The 12,059-nt window shown below is 45.0% G+C and overlaps 1 protein-coding gene across 2 annotated transcripts in view; it reads right to left on the bottom strand.

Moving 5' to 3' along the window:
* Positions 1 to 2,448: 2,448 nt before the first annotated feature.
* Positions 2,449 to 12,059, bottom strand: part of LOC140398154 (uncharacterized) — a 56,443-nt gene continuing 46,832 nt past the window's right edge. Inside the window, exons 15-18 of one of the 2 annotated variants that reach the window (XM_072486476.1) lie at positions 10,196 to 10,264; positions 8,562 to 8,625; positions 7,560 to 7,631; positions 2,449 to 6,445 (exon numbers count right to left, since the gene is read on the bottom strand). In XM_072486476.1, coding sequence (XP_072342577.1) covers positions 6,377 to 6,445; positions 7,560 to 7,631; positions 8,562 to 8,625; positions 10,196 to 10,264 — 274 coding nt within the window. In that variant the 3' untranslated portion in view covers positions 2,449 to 6,376. The remainder of the gene's footprint in view (positions 6,446 to 7,559; positions 7,632 to 8,561; positions 8,626 to 10,195; positions 10,265 to 12,059) is intronic. The other variant, XR_011937428.1, reaches the window with a different exon arrangement.

Raw genomic sequence — 12,059 nt, 5'->3', positions numbered from 1 at the left:
GGTGGCGGCAACCTTAAGGATCTGGGGGCAATGGAGGCGACATAGGGGTGTGACGGGTGCCTCGGTGTGGCCCCCGATCAGGAACAACCATAGGTTTGTCCCAGGAAGGATGGACGGAGGGTTCTAGAGCTGGCATCAGGCAGGAATTAGGAGATTGAGAGACCTGTTTATTGACGGGGAGTTTGCGAGCCTGGGAGCGCTGGAGGAAAAGTATGAGTTGCCCCCGGGGAATATCTTTAGATACATGCAAGTGAGGGCGTTTACGAGGCAACAGGTGAGGGAATTTCCGCTGTTACCGACACAGGGGATCCAGGATAGAGTGATTTCGGGGGTATGGGTTGGGGAGGGCAAAGTGTCCGAAATATATCAAGAGATGAGACGAGGGGGAGGTGCTGGTAGAGGAGCTGAAAGGAAAATAAGAAGAAGAGCTGGGGGAGGAGATTGAGGAGGGTCTGTGGGCTGATGCCCTAAGTAGGGTAAATTCCTCTTCCTCGTGTGCCAGGCTTAGCCTGATACAATTCAAGGTTCTACACAGGGCACACATGACGGGAGCAAGGCTGAGCAGGTTCTTCGGAGTGGAGGACAGGTGCGGGAGGTGCTTGGGAAGCCCGGCGAACCACACACATATGTTTTGGTCGTGTCCGGCACTGGATGAGTACTGGAGGGGAGTGGCAAGAGTGATTTCAAAGGTGGTGAAGGTCCGGGTCAAGCCAGGCTGGGGGTTAGCTATATTTGGGGTAGCGGAGGAGCTGGGAGTGCAGGAGGTGAAAGAGCCGATATTCTGGCTTTTGCGTCCCTGGTAGCCCGGCGAAGGATCTTACTCATGTGGAAGGAAGCAAAACCCCCCGGCGTGGAGGCCTGGATAAACGATATGGCAGAGTTTATAAAACTGGAACGGATGAAGTTTGCGTTGAGAGGATCGGTTCAGGGGTTCTCCAGGCGGTGGCAACCGTTCCTTGACTATCTCGCGGAACGGTAAGGGAAAATAGATCGTCAGCAGCAGCAGCCCAGAGGGCGAGGGGGGGGAAGCACTATTTTTTGTTACTTTGCTAGTTCACTATTTTATTTAAATAATGTTACTTATTAGTTATTGTGTTATCTTTTATGTTGATTTATAAGGTGGAAAAATTGTGTTTGAAAACTTTAATAAAATATATATATTTTTTAAAAAATCACTAATCTGGTATGAGAATCAGAACCATCTGCGATTTAAATCGGAGTTTCAGATGGTACCCGGGTGCAGGGGAATTTACCATTGAATGTTTGAACTTCCTGGACAATTCCTGTGCAATTCTCGCCTGTGAATGTCCTGGGGGAGGCAGAGGCGGGAGTGGGGGGGGGGGGGGAGGGTCGGGTCTACCACGCCACCCCAAAGCTCAAAAGTTCTGGGCCAATGAATCCCATATGTATAAATAAATAAAGTATCCCTCAAGTCTTCCTAATCACCTCATCTACTTGTGCTGGTATCTTGAGGGTTCCATGGACAAGCACTTCAAGGACCCCTGTTCTTCAGTAACTGACCACTTATTCTGCAATTTCTTGCATCATTTCTCCTCCCCAAATGCATTACCCCATACATTACAAATATCATCAAACTATTAGAACTTCAGCAGCACCACAGCCAAAGCTCAATCCTATTTTGTTTAAGTGGTGAATTTTCCAGGAACTAATCCATAATCATTGACGGCAATTAACTCAACACAGAATGGGATTGAAGCTGGGATCGACTCTTGTATATTTCACTACCTGGCTGGCAATTCAATTGGGAAGTGCAATCATGAACAATTCCTATATCCTACATAGCTTCCATTTGCAATGAGTTATAAAAAAAACAGGACCAATAAATTTCATGTGTATTCCGGAGCAATGACTCAGCATACAATATCGAGAAATTTGTGTATCAGAATTTAAAGTAATAGTATTTCAAGTTTGAATTAAAAGAGAAGGTAGCTTTTTGACTTGTAAGAAAATTAAGATGTTTTTATTTCTTTTAATGTAATTAAAAAATATATCCAAATCCATCATAGAAAAAAACATTCATCAATGAGCACCTTACCATAATTGTACCAAATATAATGGTTAATAAGAGAACATGTACCATAAATTAAACATGTGCAACTCACTCTTTCTCACATTATTAAGACTTGAAACATAGAATATAGGAGTAAGAATAGGTCATTTGGCCCTTCAAGCCTGCTCCACTATTCATCATGATCGTGGCTGATCATTCAACTCAGTAACCTACTCACGCTCCCCCCGCCCCCCCCCCCCCCCCCCCCCCCCCCCCACCCCCCCCATCCCTTTAGCCCCAAGAGCTAACTCTAACTCCTTGAAAACATACAGGGCAGGATTCGCCGTCCTGTCAGATCCGTTTTCTGGCGCAGCGCCCCCCCCCCCCCCCCCGCCACCCCCCCCCCCCCCCCCCCCCCCCCGCCAGCAGCGGGATCCTCCGTCTCGGCACCTGGCCAAAGAGGTTTCCCATTGTGGCCACCCCCACGCCATTGGGAAATCCGCGGGTGTGAGTGCGCTGCCAGCAAAGCGGAGGATCCCGCCGACGGAGAATCCCGCCCACAATGTTTTTGCTTCAGCTGCTTTCTGTGGTAGCGAATTCCACAGGCTCACCACTCTCTGGATGAAGAGATTTCTTCTCATCTCAGACCTAAAAGGTTTACCCCGTATCCTCAGACTGTGATCCCTGGTTCCAGACACCCCACCCATCGGGAACATCCTTCATCTACCCTGTCTAGTCCGATTAGAATTTTATAGGTGTCTATAAGATCCCCCCTCATTCTTCTAAACGCCAGCGAATATAAGACTAACGTACTCAATCTCCACATACGTCAGTCCCGCCATCCCAGGATCAGTCAGGTAAACCTTTTGCTGCATTCCCTCTATAGCAAGAGTAATATGCAAATAATATCACAGCATTATGAATGTATTAAACCAACTGTTTTAAAAATATGAAAACCCACAATTCAACGGTGATAGATTTTGACATTTGGGCAATCGAGCAATCATTCACTTGACAAATAGGCCCACAATGATTTTGCCATTTAAATTAGTCAGGCAAGTTGCCAGGTGTCTGAATACTTTGTGATGTTGCCTCATTCATTGAAGCTTGAAAGTTAAGCAGGGGCCTCTAGCTGCTAAGCCAGTTGCTTAGGGGCAGGTTTGAGGGTTGGAGGATGGCTGGAATCAAGATCTTGGAGGATGACAGTCCCAGGGTGGCAGCAGCCCTGGATTATTTTTGCAAGCCCTGTAGCAGCAACAACTTCTGAAGTATGCTGGAAGATTTTGATTGCCAAGTACATGAAGAAAACAGTAGTTGAAACTTCAGAAAAGCTTGATGCCCCATTGTACTCTGCTGGATAACACATTTGGAGTCCTGACTGTAACCTGAATTTAGAACACAAATTGGACTGATTCCCATTCTGTAATTAATTTTCACAGTCTTAGACTGCTCTAAAGGAGGCAATTAAGGAATATTTCCTGACACTTCTTTACGTGAAAGATTACAATGCACTAGCAGTAGAATTCACAAGTAAACCAACACCATTTATTTGACAAATTTGAAGTGCTGCTATAATTATTCGTCTCAAAGAATGAAGGACCAGCCTGTAACATTTAACTTCTATATTAACAAAACTGAGGCCTGAAATGGTTCCGAATCTTTGCCCCTATCATCTGAACCCCATTAGACTGGACTTTACATTAATACTAACAGGGATGCTGTCAGCACTCACCGTTAAAATGGTAAAACAAACAACAACATATAGTGTACATGCATGTGCAAATCCGGAATGTGGAAATTCAGAAGCTGTCGACAGAAGTATCATATCCGCCACAGGGTGAATTTTAACAGTTGTTGCCAGGATACTTGACATTCAAATCAATGCAAGGGCATGAAGTGGGATACTTTCCCACTATTTTCCCACTAAACATGTCAGGACAAATTAGAGCTGGTATATTGAGGGTTAGGTGAATTTATATCAGCATGATAGGTGACAATTGCTCCAAAATCACCTCTCTGGCCTGAAAATGTAATTTCATGATGTGGGGTCTCATTCCTTCAGACATTGCACTTTTTAAGGATTTTTTTCAATTTAAATTTTTCTACCTGTGACTTTTATCTCTCTCGCTGAATCAAATCTGTCTTTCCTAATTTTTATTTCACTTTCTGCATATGGTTTAAATCCAATTTATACTTCCTCTTTTATTCTTCACCATTGACTTCAAAATCCGGGCCATTATGTTATTACCTTTTAAACCCTCTACTACTCCATTCTCTGTGTAACTGATTGTACTAACGAGGGAGGGAGAATCTTAATCTCATTTGGATATTTTTCTTAAGCTAGTGCTCTTAAATCAATTGTTAAAGGTAATTAGCAAAAGGTGCACAGAATCAGTAGGTTATATGGAGGAAGCTTCATTTAAAATGCATATGATTTGAACAAATATTTCTCATTCTTCTCAACTTAAGTGATACATTTCTCAGTGGCACAGTGGTTAGCACTGCTGCCGCACTGCTCCAAAATCCCGGGTTCAATACTGGCCTTGGGTGACCGTGGGAAGTTTTCACTTTCTCCCCATGTCTGCGTGGGTTCCCTCCGGGTGCTCCGGTTTCCTCCCACAAGCCAAAGATGCGCAGGTTAGGTGGATTGGCGATGCTAAATTGCCCCGTAGTTTCCAAAAAGGTTAGGTGGGGTTAGGGAGATAGGGTGGTGGCGTGGGCTTAAGTAGGGTGCTCTTTCCCAGGGCCGGTGCATACTCGATGGGCCTAATGGCCTCCTTCTGCACTGTAAATTCTATGATTCTGTTATTTCAAAGTGCTTGAAAGTTAGAAATTTTGATGTGAAATCCTTCTTTCCCTTTCTGGTGTTATGCAGTTCTTTCCCCAAGCCAAGCAACCTCTTCCCAGTCCTTCATTAAAGCATCCCTTAAATAGGCAAACAGTGTAATAGTTAACAACTCTTCCTTCAATTTTCCTTCTCATGAGAAGAATGCACCTGGGCTCTGTTCTGTAGCGGAGGAAATCATTTGATTAGAGATTTGCCTCATCGAACATAGACCAAAACATTATCTGTTCCTATGTATACATAGCACTTGCCACTGCAGGAGTTAGGTAGCTGTAAGTGAATGACTCAGAAAAAGAGCAGAGTCTGAACCAGAAAAGTCTCTTGAAAATAAAGTCTGACTTCTGTTCTGAATGAACTAGCATTTTCCATTACAGAGCAGATGGAAGCTCTGCATAGTTCCTTTATAAATCCAGTATTTGTGTCAGAATTATGCTTTGCAGATACAAAAACTTTAATAAAGTAACTTCTAAAATGCATCTAACATTCCATCTAACTTCCTATCACTGTATGCATTATCTTACTTACAGAGCTGTTAAGATGTGCTGTGCTTTAATCCTAAAGAAATCATAGAATCATAGAATCCCTACAGTGCAGAAGGAGGCCATTCAGCTAATGGAAACTAGCATTTACCTTGACAAGTCCTCTTGAACAATCGGCAACTATTTTAAACTGGATTTCTAAACTATCAAATTTGAGATGATTGCGGTTCTTTTATAATAGTCACATGACTAACTGCAGTCACCATCTTTGTATTTGTCATTTGGGATAGTGCCACTATGAATCATTCATATCTGATATGCTCGGGGTGAATGGAGTGCTGGCACTTGTGAAAGAACGACAGTAAGCTCAATGGTGCACTATCAATGCAGAATGTATACTGAAGCCAATAATGGCAGCAGCTAACTTCAAAGTCACTTTTGAAAGGTAAGGCATTGGTACCTGTTCTGACATAGTCAGCGTTGAGGATGATGTGTGCCAAGAAGTTGTCATTGACATAAACATATTTTAAGTATAATTGTAGTTGATAATGTCATCTCAAGTGCATTAGATTATAACTTCATAGCTTGCTCTTATGTATCCATTATTGTCTGTATGCCCTAGTAGTATATTTAAAATTTGAGACAGTCTAATATAATGTACAGAGTACGTACTAAAATTCATCAGACTGGTGAATTGTCACAGAATTTTATGAAGATGGAAAATTGTATACTGGTCACAGTCAGAGCTCCAATGGTTTTGTCATGGCATATTATTGTGGCATATTTCAGTTGTCTGAACATTACTCCACACCAGCATCAGGGAACTAACTCATTGCAAGGTAAGATATTTTCCAGAATACTAAACTAATAGCATTTAAAAGAATTCTACCGATTGCAGTAATATTTTTCAGTTTTCTAATTCAAGCCTAAGGGAATAATTTTACTCTTGTAGTTGTTCATCTAAACTTATTTTCCCACTAATATTACTCTTTACAATTAATACTATCATAAAATTTTCATCTGTCATTTTGTGACCAAAATTCAAGGGCCATATGGGACAACATCACAGATAACAAACCCAGCTTCCTGGAAAGCTTTCTTTAACTCGACCTGGAAAGAAAATGGAAACCCATGTCAGCAACATAACAAATCCAATTTAAGCAGATGTTCAGTAAAGCAGAGTAATAATGAACAGAGAACAATAGTTGGCGAGGCGCCGCTGCAACACCAGCACAGTCAATGGATTATGCTGATACAAACCACTGAAACGCCTGCTAATCTCATTGGCATTTAACTGTTGCCCTCAGCGTGTGATGCATGCTTGCTTCTAAATGCTTCTCAAAACAAAAGGAAATTCAGTTCATGGGCGAAATTCTCCCCCAACGGCGCGATGTCCGCCGACTGGCGCCAAACAGGGCGTCAATCAGACGGGCATCGCGCCTTCCCAAAGGTGCGGAATGCTCCGCATCTTTGGCGGCCTAGCCCCAACATTGAGGGGCTAGGCCGACGCCGGAGGGATTTCCGCCCCGCCAGCTGGCGGAAATGGCGTTTGTTGCCCCGCCAGCTGGCCGGAGGGATTTCCGCCCCGCCAGCTGGCGGAAATGGAGTTTGTTGCCCCGCCAGCTGGCGCGGAATTGCGGCGCATGCGCGGGAGCGTCAGCGACCGCTGACAGTTTCCCGGCGCATGCGCGGGAGCGTCAGCGGCCGCTGTCAGTTTCCCGCGCATGCGCAGTGGGGCGAGTCTCTTCCGCCTCCGTCATGGTGGAGGCCGTAGCGGAGGCGGAAGGGAAAGAGTGCCCCCACGGCACAGGCCCGCCCGCGGATCGGTGGGCCCCGATCGCGGGCCAGGCCACCGTGGGGGCACCCCCCGGGGTCAGATCGCCCCGCGCCCCCCCCAGGACCCCGGAGCCCGCCCACGCCGCCTGGTCCCGCCGGTAAATACCAGGTTTGATTTACGCCGGCGGGACAGGCAATTTCTGGGCGGGACTTCGGCCCATCCGGGCCGGAGAATCCAGCGGGGGGTCCCACCAACCGGCGCGGCCCGATTCCCGCCCCCGCCCAATCTCCGGTACCGGAGACTTCGGCGGGGGCGGGGGGCGGGATTCACGGCGGCCTACGGCCATTCTCCGACCCGGCGGGGGGTCGGAGAATAACGCCCCATTTCTTTTCTAACTCATAACACCAACGATTGATCCACCCCATGCAGAGAATTATTTCAACATACCAGGTTGTCAGGATCTAGACAGAGACCAATCACTGCTCCTCCACTACCAGGAAGCTTTACCGCAGAGCCAAACTGCCAAAAATAACAGGTGCAGAGGTCACAATAGCGATTTTTACTCCAGTAATTACACATCGACTTTCAACAGTATCACACTCAAAATTAAACAGTCAATTTAACAGATTATATTAATTCTGTTAATGAAATCGAAGGTAAATTTGTATCTTAAAATTTTAAGCAGGGATTTGGTACTTCTTAAAATTTTGATTGATATGGTATAATCTTGGAATCAATTTTGAAAAGGATGTTTTCTATTTAATTTACTTTTAAAACCCCAGCTTGGATCACTGTCTGTGCGGAATCTGCACGTTCTCCCCGTTTCTGCGTGGGTTTCCTCCGGGTGCTCCGGTTTCCTCCCACAGTCCAAAGATGTGCAAGTTAGGTGGATTGGCCATGTTGAAATGCCCTTAGTGCCAAAAAGGTTAGGTGGGGTTACTGTAGGGTTACGGGCACAAGGTGGAGGTGTGGGCTTAAGTAGGGTGCTCTTTCCAAGGGCCGGTGCAGACTCAATGGGCCGAATGGCCTCCTTCTGCACTGTAAAATCTATGATTCTATGAAAACATCCCAATATAGTTTACCATTGTCCATTAAATCACCAGAAAGCACTCCAAAAGCAAAACTGCAGTAATTAATGTGATTTTTGCAAGTATAAAACAGGTCTTCCAAATTTGGTTATTCAGACACATTTTAAAATCCACCTCCTTCAATTTCCCTTACACCATTTCTGAAATTTCAAACTACAGTTAACCAAATCGAAAATGAAAATGAGCTCCAATGTGACAATTAATTACGTCTATCACTTCAACAGAATGTAAAGTAGTTTGACTATATCACTGCTTAATATGCAGCTGATTCTGAACATTGTTTAATTGTTTCTGAAACTGGGATTCATGTGCTATTGTTTTTGAAAAGCATTGCAAAATACAGATTTAATTGGCCCTATACCTTTCTGCCAAGTTGCACCATCCTCAAATTTCCTTGGCCCAAACAAGCATCTGTATATATCGACCTTAAACAACACAAAACATTTGTACAGACACTTGGAAAATTAAAGTATCATGGTTTAATCTCTTTAAAATATTTTGCTGGATTCTCCGTTGTCAGGATTCTCTGTTGCGTCGGCAGCCCGGGGATCTCCCGACAGCATGGGGCAGCCCACAATGGGAAACCCCATTGGCCGGCTGGCGAGACGGAGGATCCTGGGGGGGGCGCCTCATCAGGCAGGGCAGAGAACCCCGCCCATTATATTTCCAGACCAAAATTAAAAATGGAAGAAATATCCCCTCCTTCAAACATTAATTATTTTACTTCCTTTATCATTATGCTAAGCCAAGCAAGTAACCCAGTAGCTCCTGTCAGCAATAGTGTATAACTACATTCTAGTATGTGTAGATGGTCCAGGAATGAATTTTGTTGTAGTTTTCTCTTCAAATTTGTGTCTTATGTTCACTCTGCAGTTGCCATGAATGACACAGCTGATCAGAAATCCATTCTATTAGAAATTATGAGCAGATAATCATGCCATACCGTACAGGATTTCAACACATTGCATGCACCATCTCTTCTTTTATCTTTCATGGATCGGGAGTCATTGGCAATGCCTGCATTTATTGCCCACCCCTAATTGAACTGAACATTTCAGAGGGCAGTCAAGAGTCAAGCATATTACTCGAGTCATGTATAGGCCAGACCAGGTAAGGACATAAGGGAACAGAATGGGTCTTTACGACAATCGATTATTGTTTCATTTCTGAGACAAGCTTTAAAATCCAGATTTATTCATTGAATTTGAACCCATGTTCCCAGAGCATTGCCTGGACCTCTAGATTACAAGTCCAATGGTGAGTATTATACCACCATTTCCCTTGAATTGCATTGTAGTACTTAAACTATGAGATGTTTTTTGTGTATGTTTATTGAACTGTGCTATTTAATATGCCATATAATTCAACAAACAGAATTTTTTTTCAAATGTGCAACAGATAGCATAATCCATTTAATAGGAAGTATTGTAATCATAGAATCATAGAATTTACAGTGCAGAAGGAGGCCATTCGGCCCATCGAGTCTTCACCGGCTCTTGGAAAGAGCACCCCACCCAAGCCCACACCTCCACGTTATCCCCATAACCCAGTAACCCCACCCAACATTAAGGGCAATTTTGGACACTAAGGACAATTTAGCATGGCCAATCCACCTACCCCGCACATCTTTGCACTGTGGGAGGAAACCGGAGCATCCGGAGGAAACCCACGCACACACGGGGAGAACGTGCAGACCCTGCACAGACAGTGACCCAAGCCGGGAATCGAACCTGGGACCCTGGAGCTGTGAAGCAATTTATGGTAATTTAACCTAACTCACCATGCAGGAAACCCACAGGATCGGGGAAGACCATTTTTCACCATGTCCAATATTGTTCTCCATTAACTTCAATGAACAAGACCAGCACTGCACCTATCCCATCAGATTCCTGACAAACAGTTTTTCTGCTCTTTAGAAAGAGAGTTGAAGCCAGCTAAACAATATCGATTTTCAATCCTCTCTTTCAAAGCCAGATTTAGACATAAAGATCTTACCTTCGTAGCTCAAAATTTTTGTTCATCAGCTCAGAAAGGCCATGCCAGTTTCTGGACTCCATGGCTATCCTATGCAAAGAAGAATACAAGTCCTTTTACTTGAGAGCAGCATGACGTTTCAGTGAGCATCAGTCAGGAAAGATTCATACTTCTGAAGCTCTTGCTTTGAGCTCATTAATGGAAACAACTAGTTTGAACTAAAGAAGTTGCATCTTACTACTGCCCGGTGTATATGATATTTAAAATTCCAATTTGCTAAAAGATGTAATATAGATTATGGCAACTCAAAAAAATGTTCAACATTTTTTCTTTATTCAACATACTTATTAGGAATTTATCATGTGTGAATTGTTGGAATACAATCATATACCAAAGTACTATGTCAACACAATGCAGCTCTGTTAGAAAACTCTGATGTTGAAATTGGAGGACCACATCATTTTCAAACTTAGAACATAGAACAATACAGCGCAGTACAGGCCCTTCGGCCCACGATGTTGCACCGAAACAAAAGCCATCTAACCTACACTATGCCATTATCATCCATATGTTTATCCAATAAACTCTTAAATGCCCTTCTACTTCTAGAAATAAAATAATATTTGCTTTGTTGGTAGTGGCTTGAATGTATAGTGAGGCATCATATAGTATACTCAATAAGTGTCTACCGCCGTGCTCCATGGCGGACTCAGACCGCGGATCTGTGCCCCCGATCTGCCGCATGCCCAACCAGGACCGCCCGCTCAAAAATACCCCAGTCCCAAATGAGGCCAGCCCCTGCCCTCCGATCAGCCCACCCCTGACCATGGCGGTTACGGACAGAGTCTGCAGCCTCCTCGCAAGTATCCCGAATGGCAGGACCATGAGTGGTCCATGCCGTCGGGAATTCGTCCTGTCTTGGGCGGAGAATAGCGGGGCTTCGGGTGCTCTAATAACTAAGCAACAAATTTATTATCTCCCAGCACAATATGAACTGACCAAACCAACACATAAACAAACACTTTGGGCGGGATTCTCTGACCTCCCGCCAGGCCGGAGAATTGCCGGGGGGCGGCGTGAATCCCGCCCCGGCTGCCGGATTCTCCGGCGCTGGTTTTTTGGCAGGGCCGGGAATCACGTTGCGCCGGTCGGGGTCCGTTGGCAGTGGCCCTCCCACACCGACGATTCTCCGCTCCATGATGGGCCGAGTGGCCGCCCGTTTTCGCCCAGTCCCGTCAGCGTAAATCAAACTAGGTCCTTACCGGCGGGACCTGGCTCTGCGGGCGGCCTGCGGAGTCCTCGGGGGGGGGCGTGGGGGTATCTGGCCCAGGGGAGGCCCCCACGGTGGCCTGGCCCGCGATCGGGGCCCACCGCTGGTTGGCACGGCACTAACCCCGCCGGTGTTGGCTGGTGCGGCGCCAAACCCGCCGACCTAGCCCCTGAAGGTGCAGAGGATTCCGCACCTTCCGGGCGGCCCAACGCCGGAGTGGTTCACGCCACTCCTCAGCGCCGGTACGGGCCGAACTGCCAGATAGCGGAGAATCCCGGCCTTTGTCTAGCAAGAATCTAACTAGAGTTTTACTCCTCTTACACAGAACCACTAAATTGAACCCACTTAAATTCATACCTTATTTCCAATATTGAACAATACAAAGATAAATCCCTTAAAAGTACCTCTGTTTTCCTAACAAAAGGTGAAATAAGTTACTGGAGAACCTTGAAGATGTTCTTTTCTACATTAAAGGCCATAGATTAATTCAAACTGTTATTGTAATATCTCGATGAAACGGGTGTAGATTTTGGTTGTAACCCAGTTCCTAACACCAAAGCCATGTATTGGATATCATAGATTTCATAGAATTTACAGTGCAGAAGGAGGCCATTC

This window comes from Scyliorhinus torazame, chromosome 21, assembly GCF_047496885.1.
Source record: "Scyliorhinus torazame isolate Kashiwa2021f chromosome 21, sScyTor2.1, whole genome shotgun sequence".
Taxonomy (NCBI): Eukaryota; Metazoa; Chordata; class Chondrichthyes; order Carcharhiniformes; family Scyliorhinidae; genus Scyliorhinus; species Scyliorhinus torazame.
Note: the sequence above shows the minus strand (reverse complement) of the source record. Positions and strands in the feature narration are given on the sequence as shown.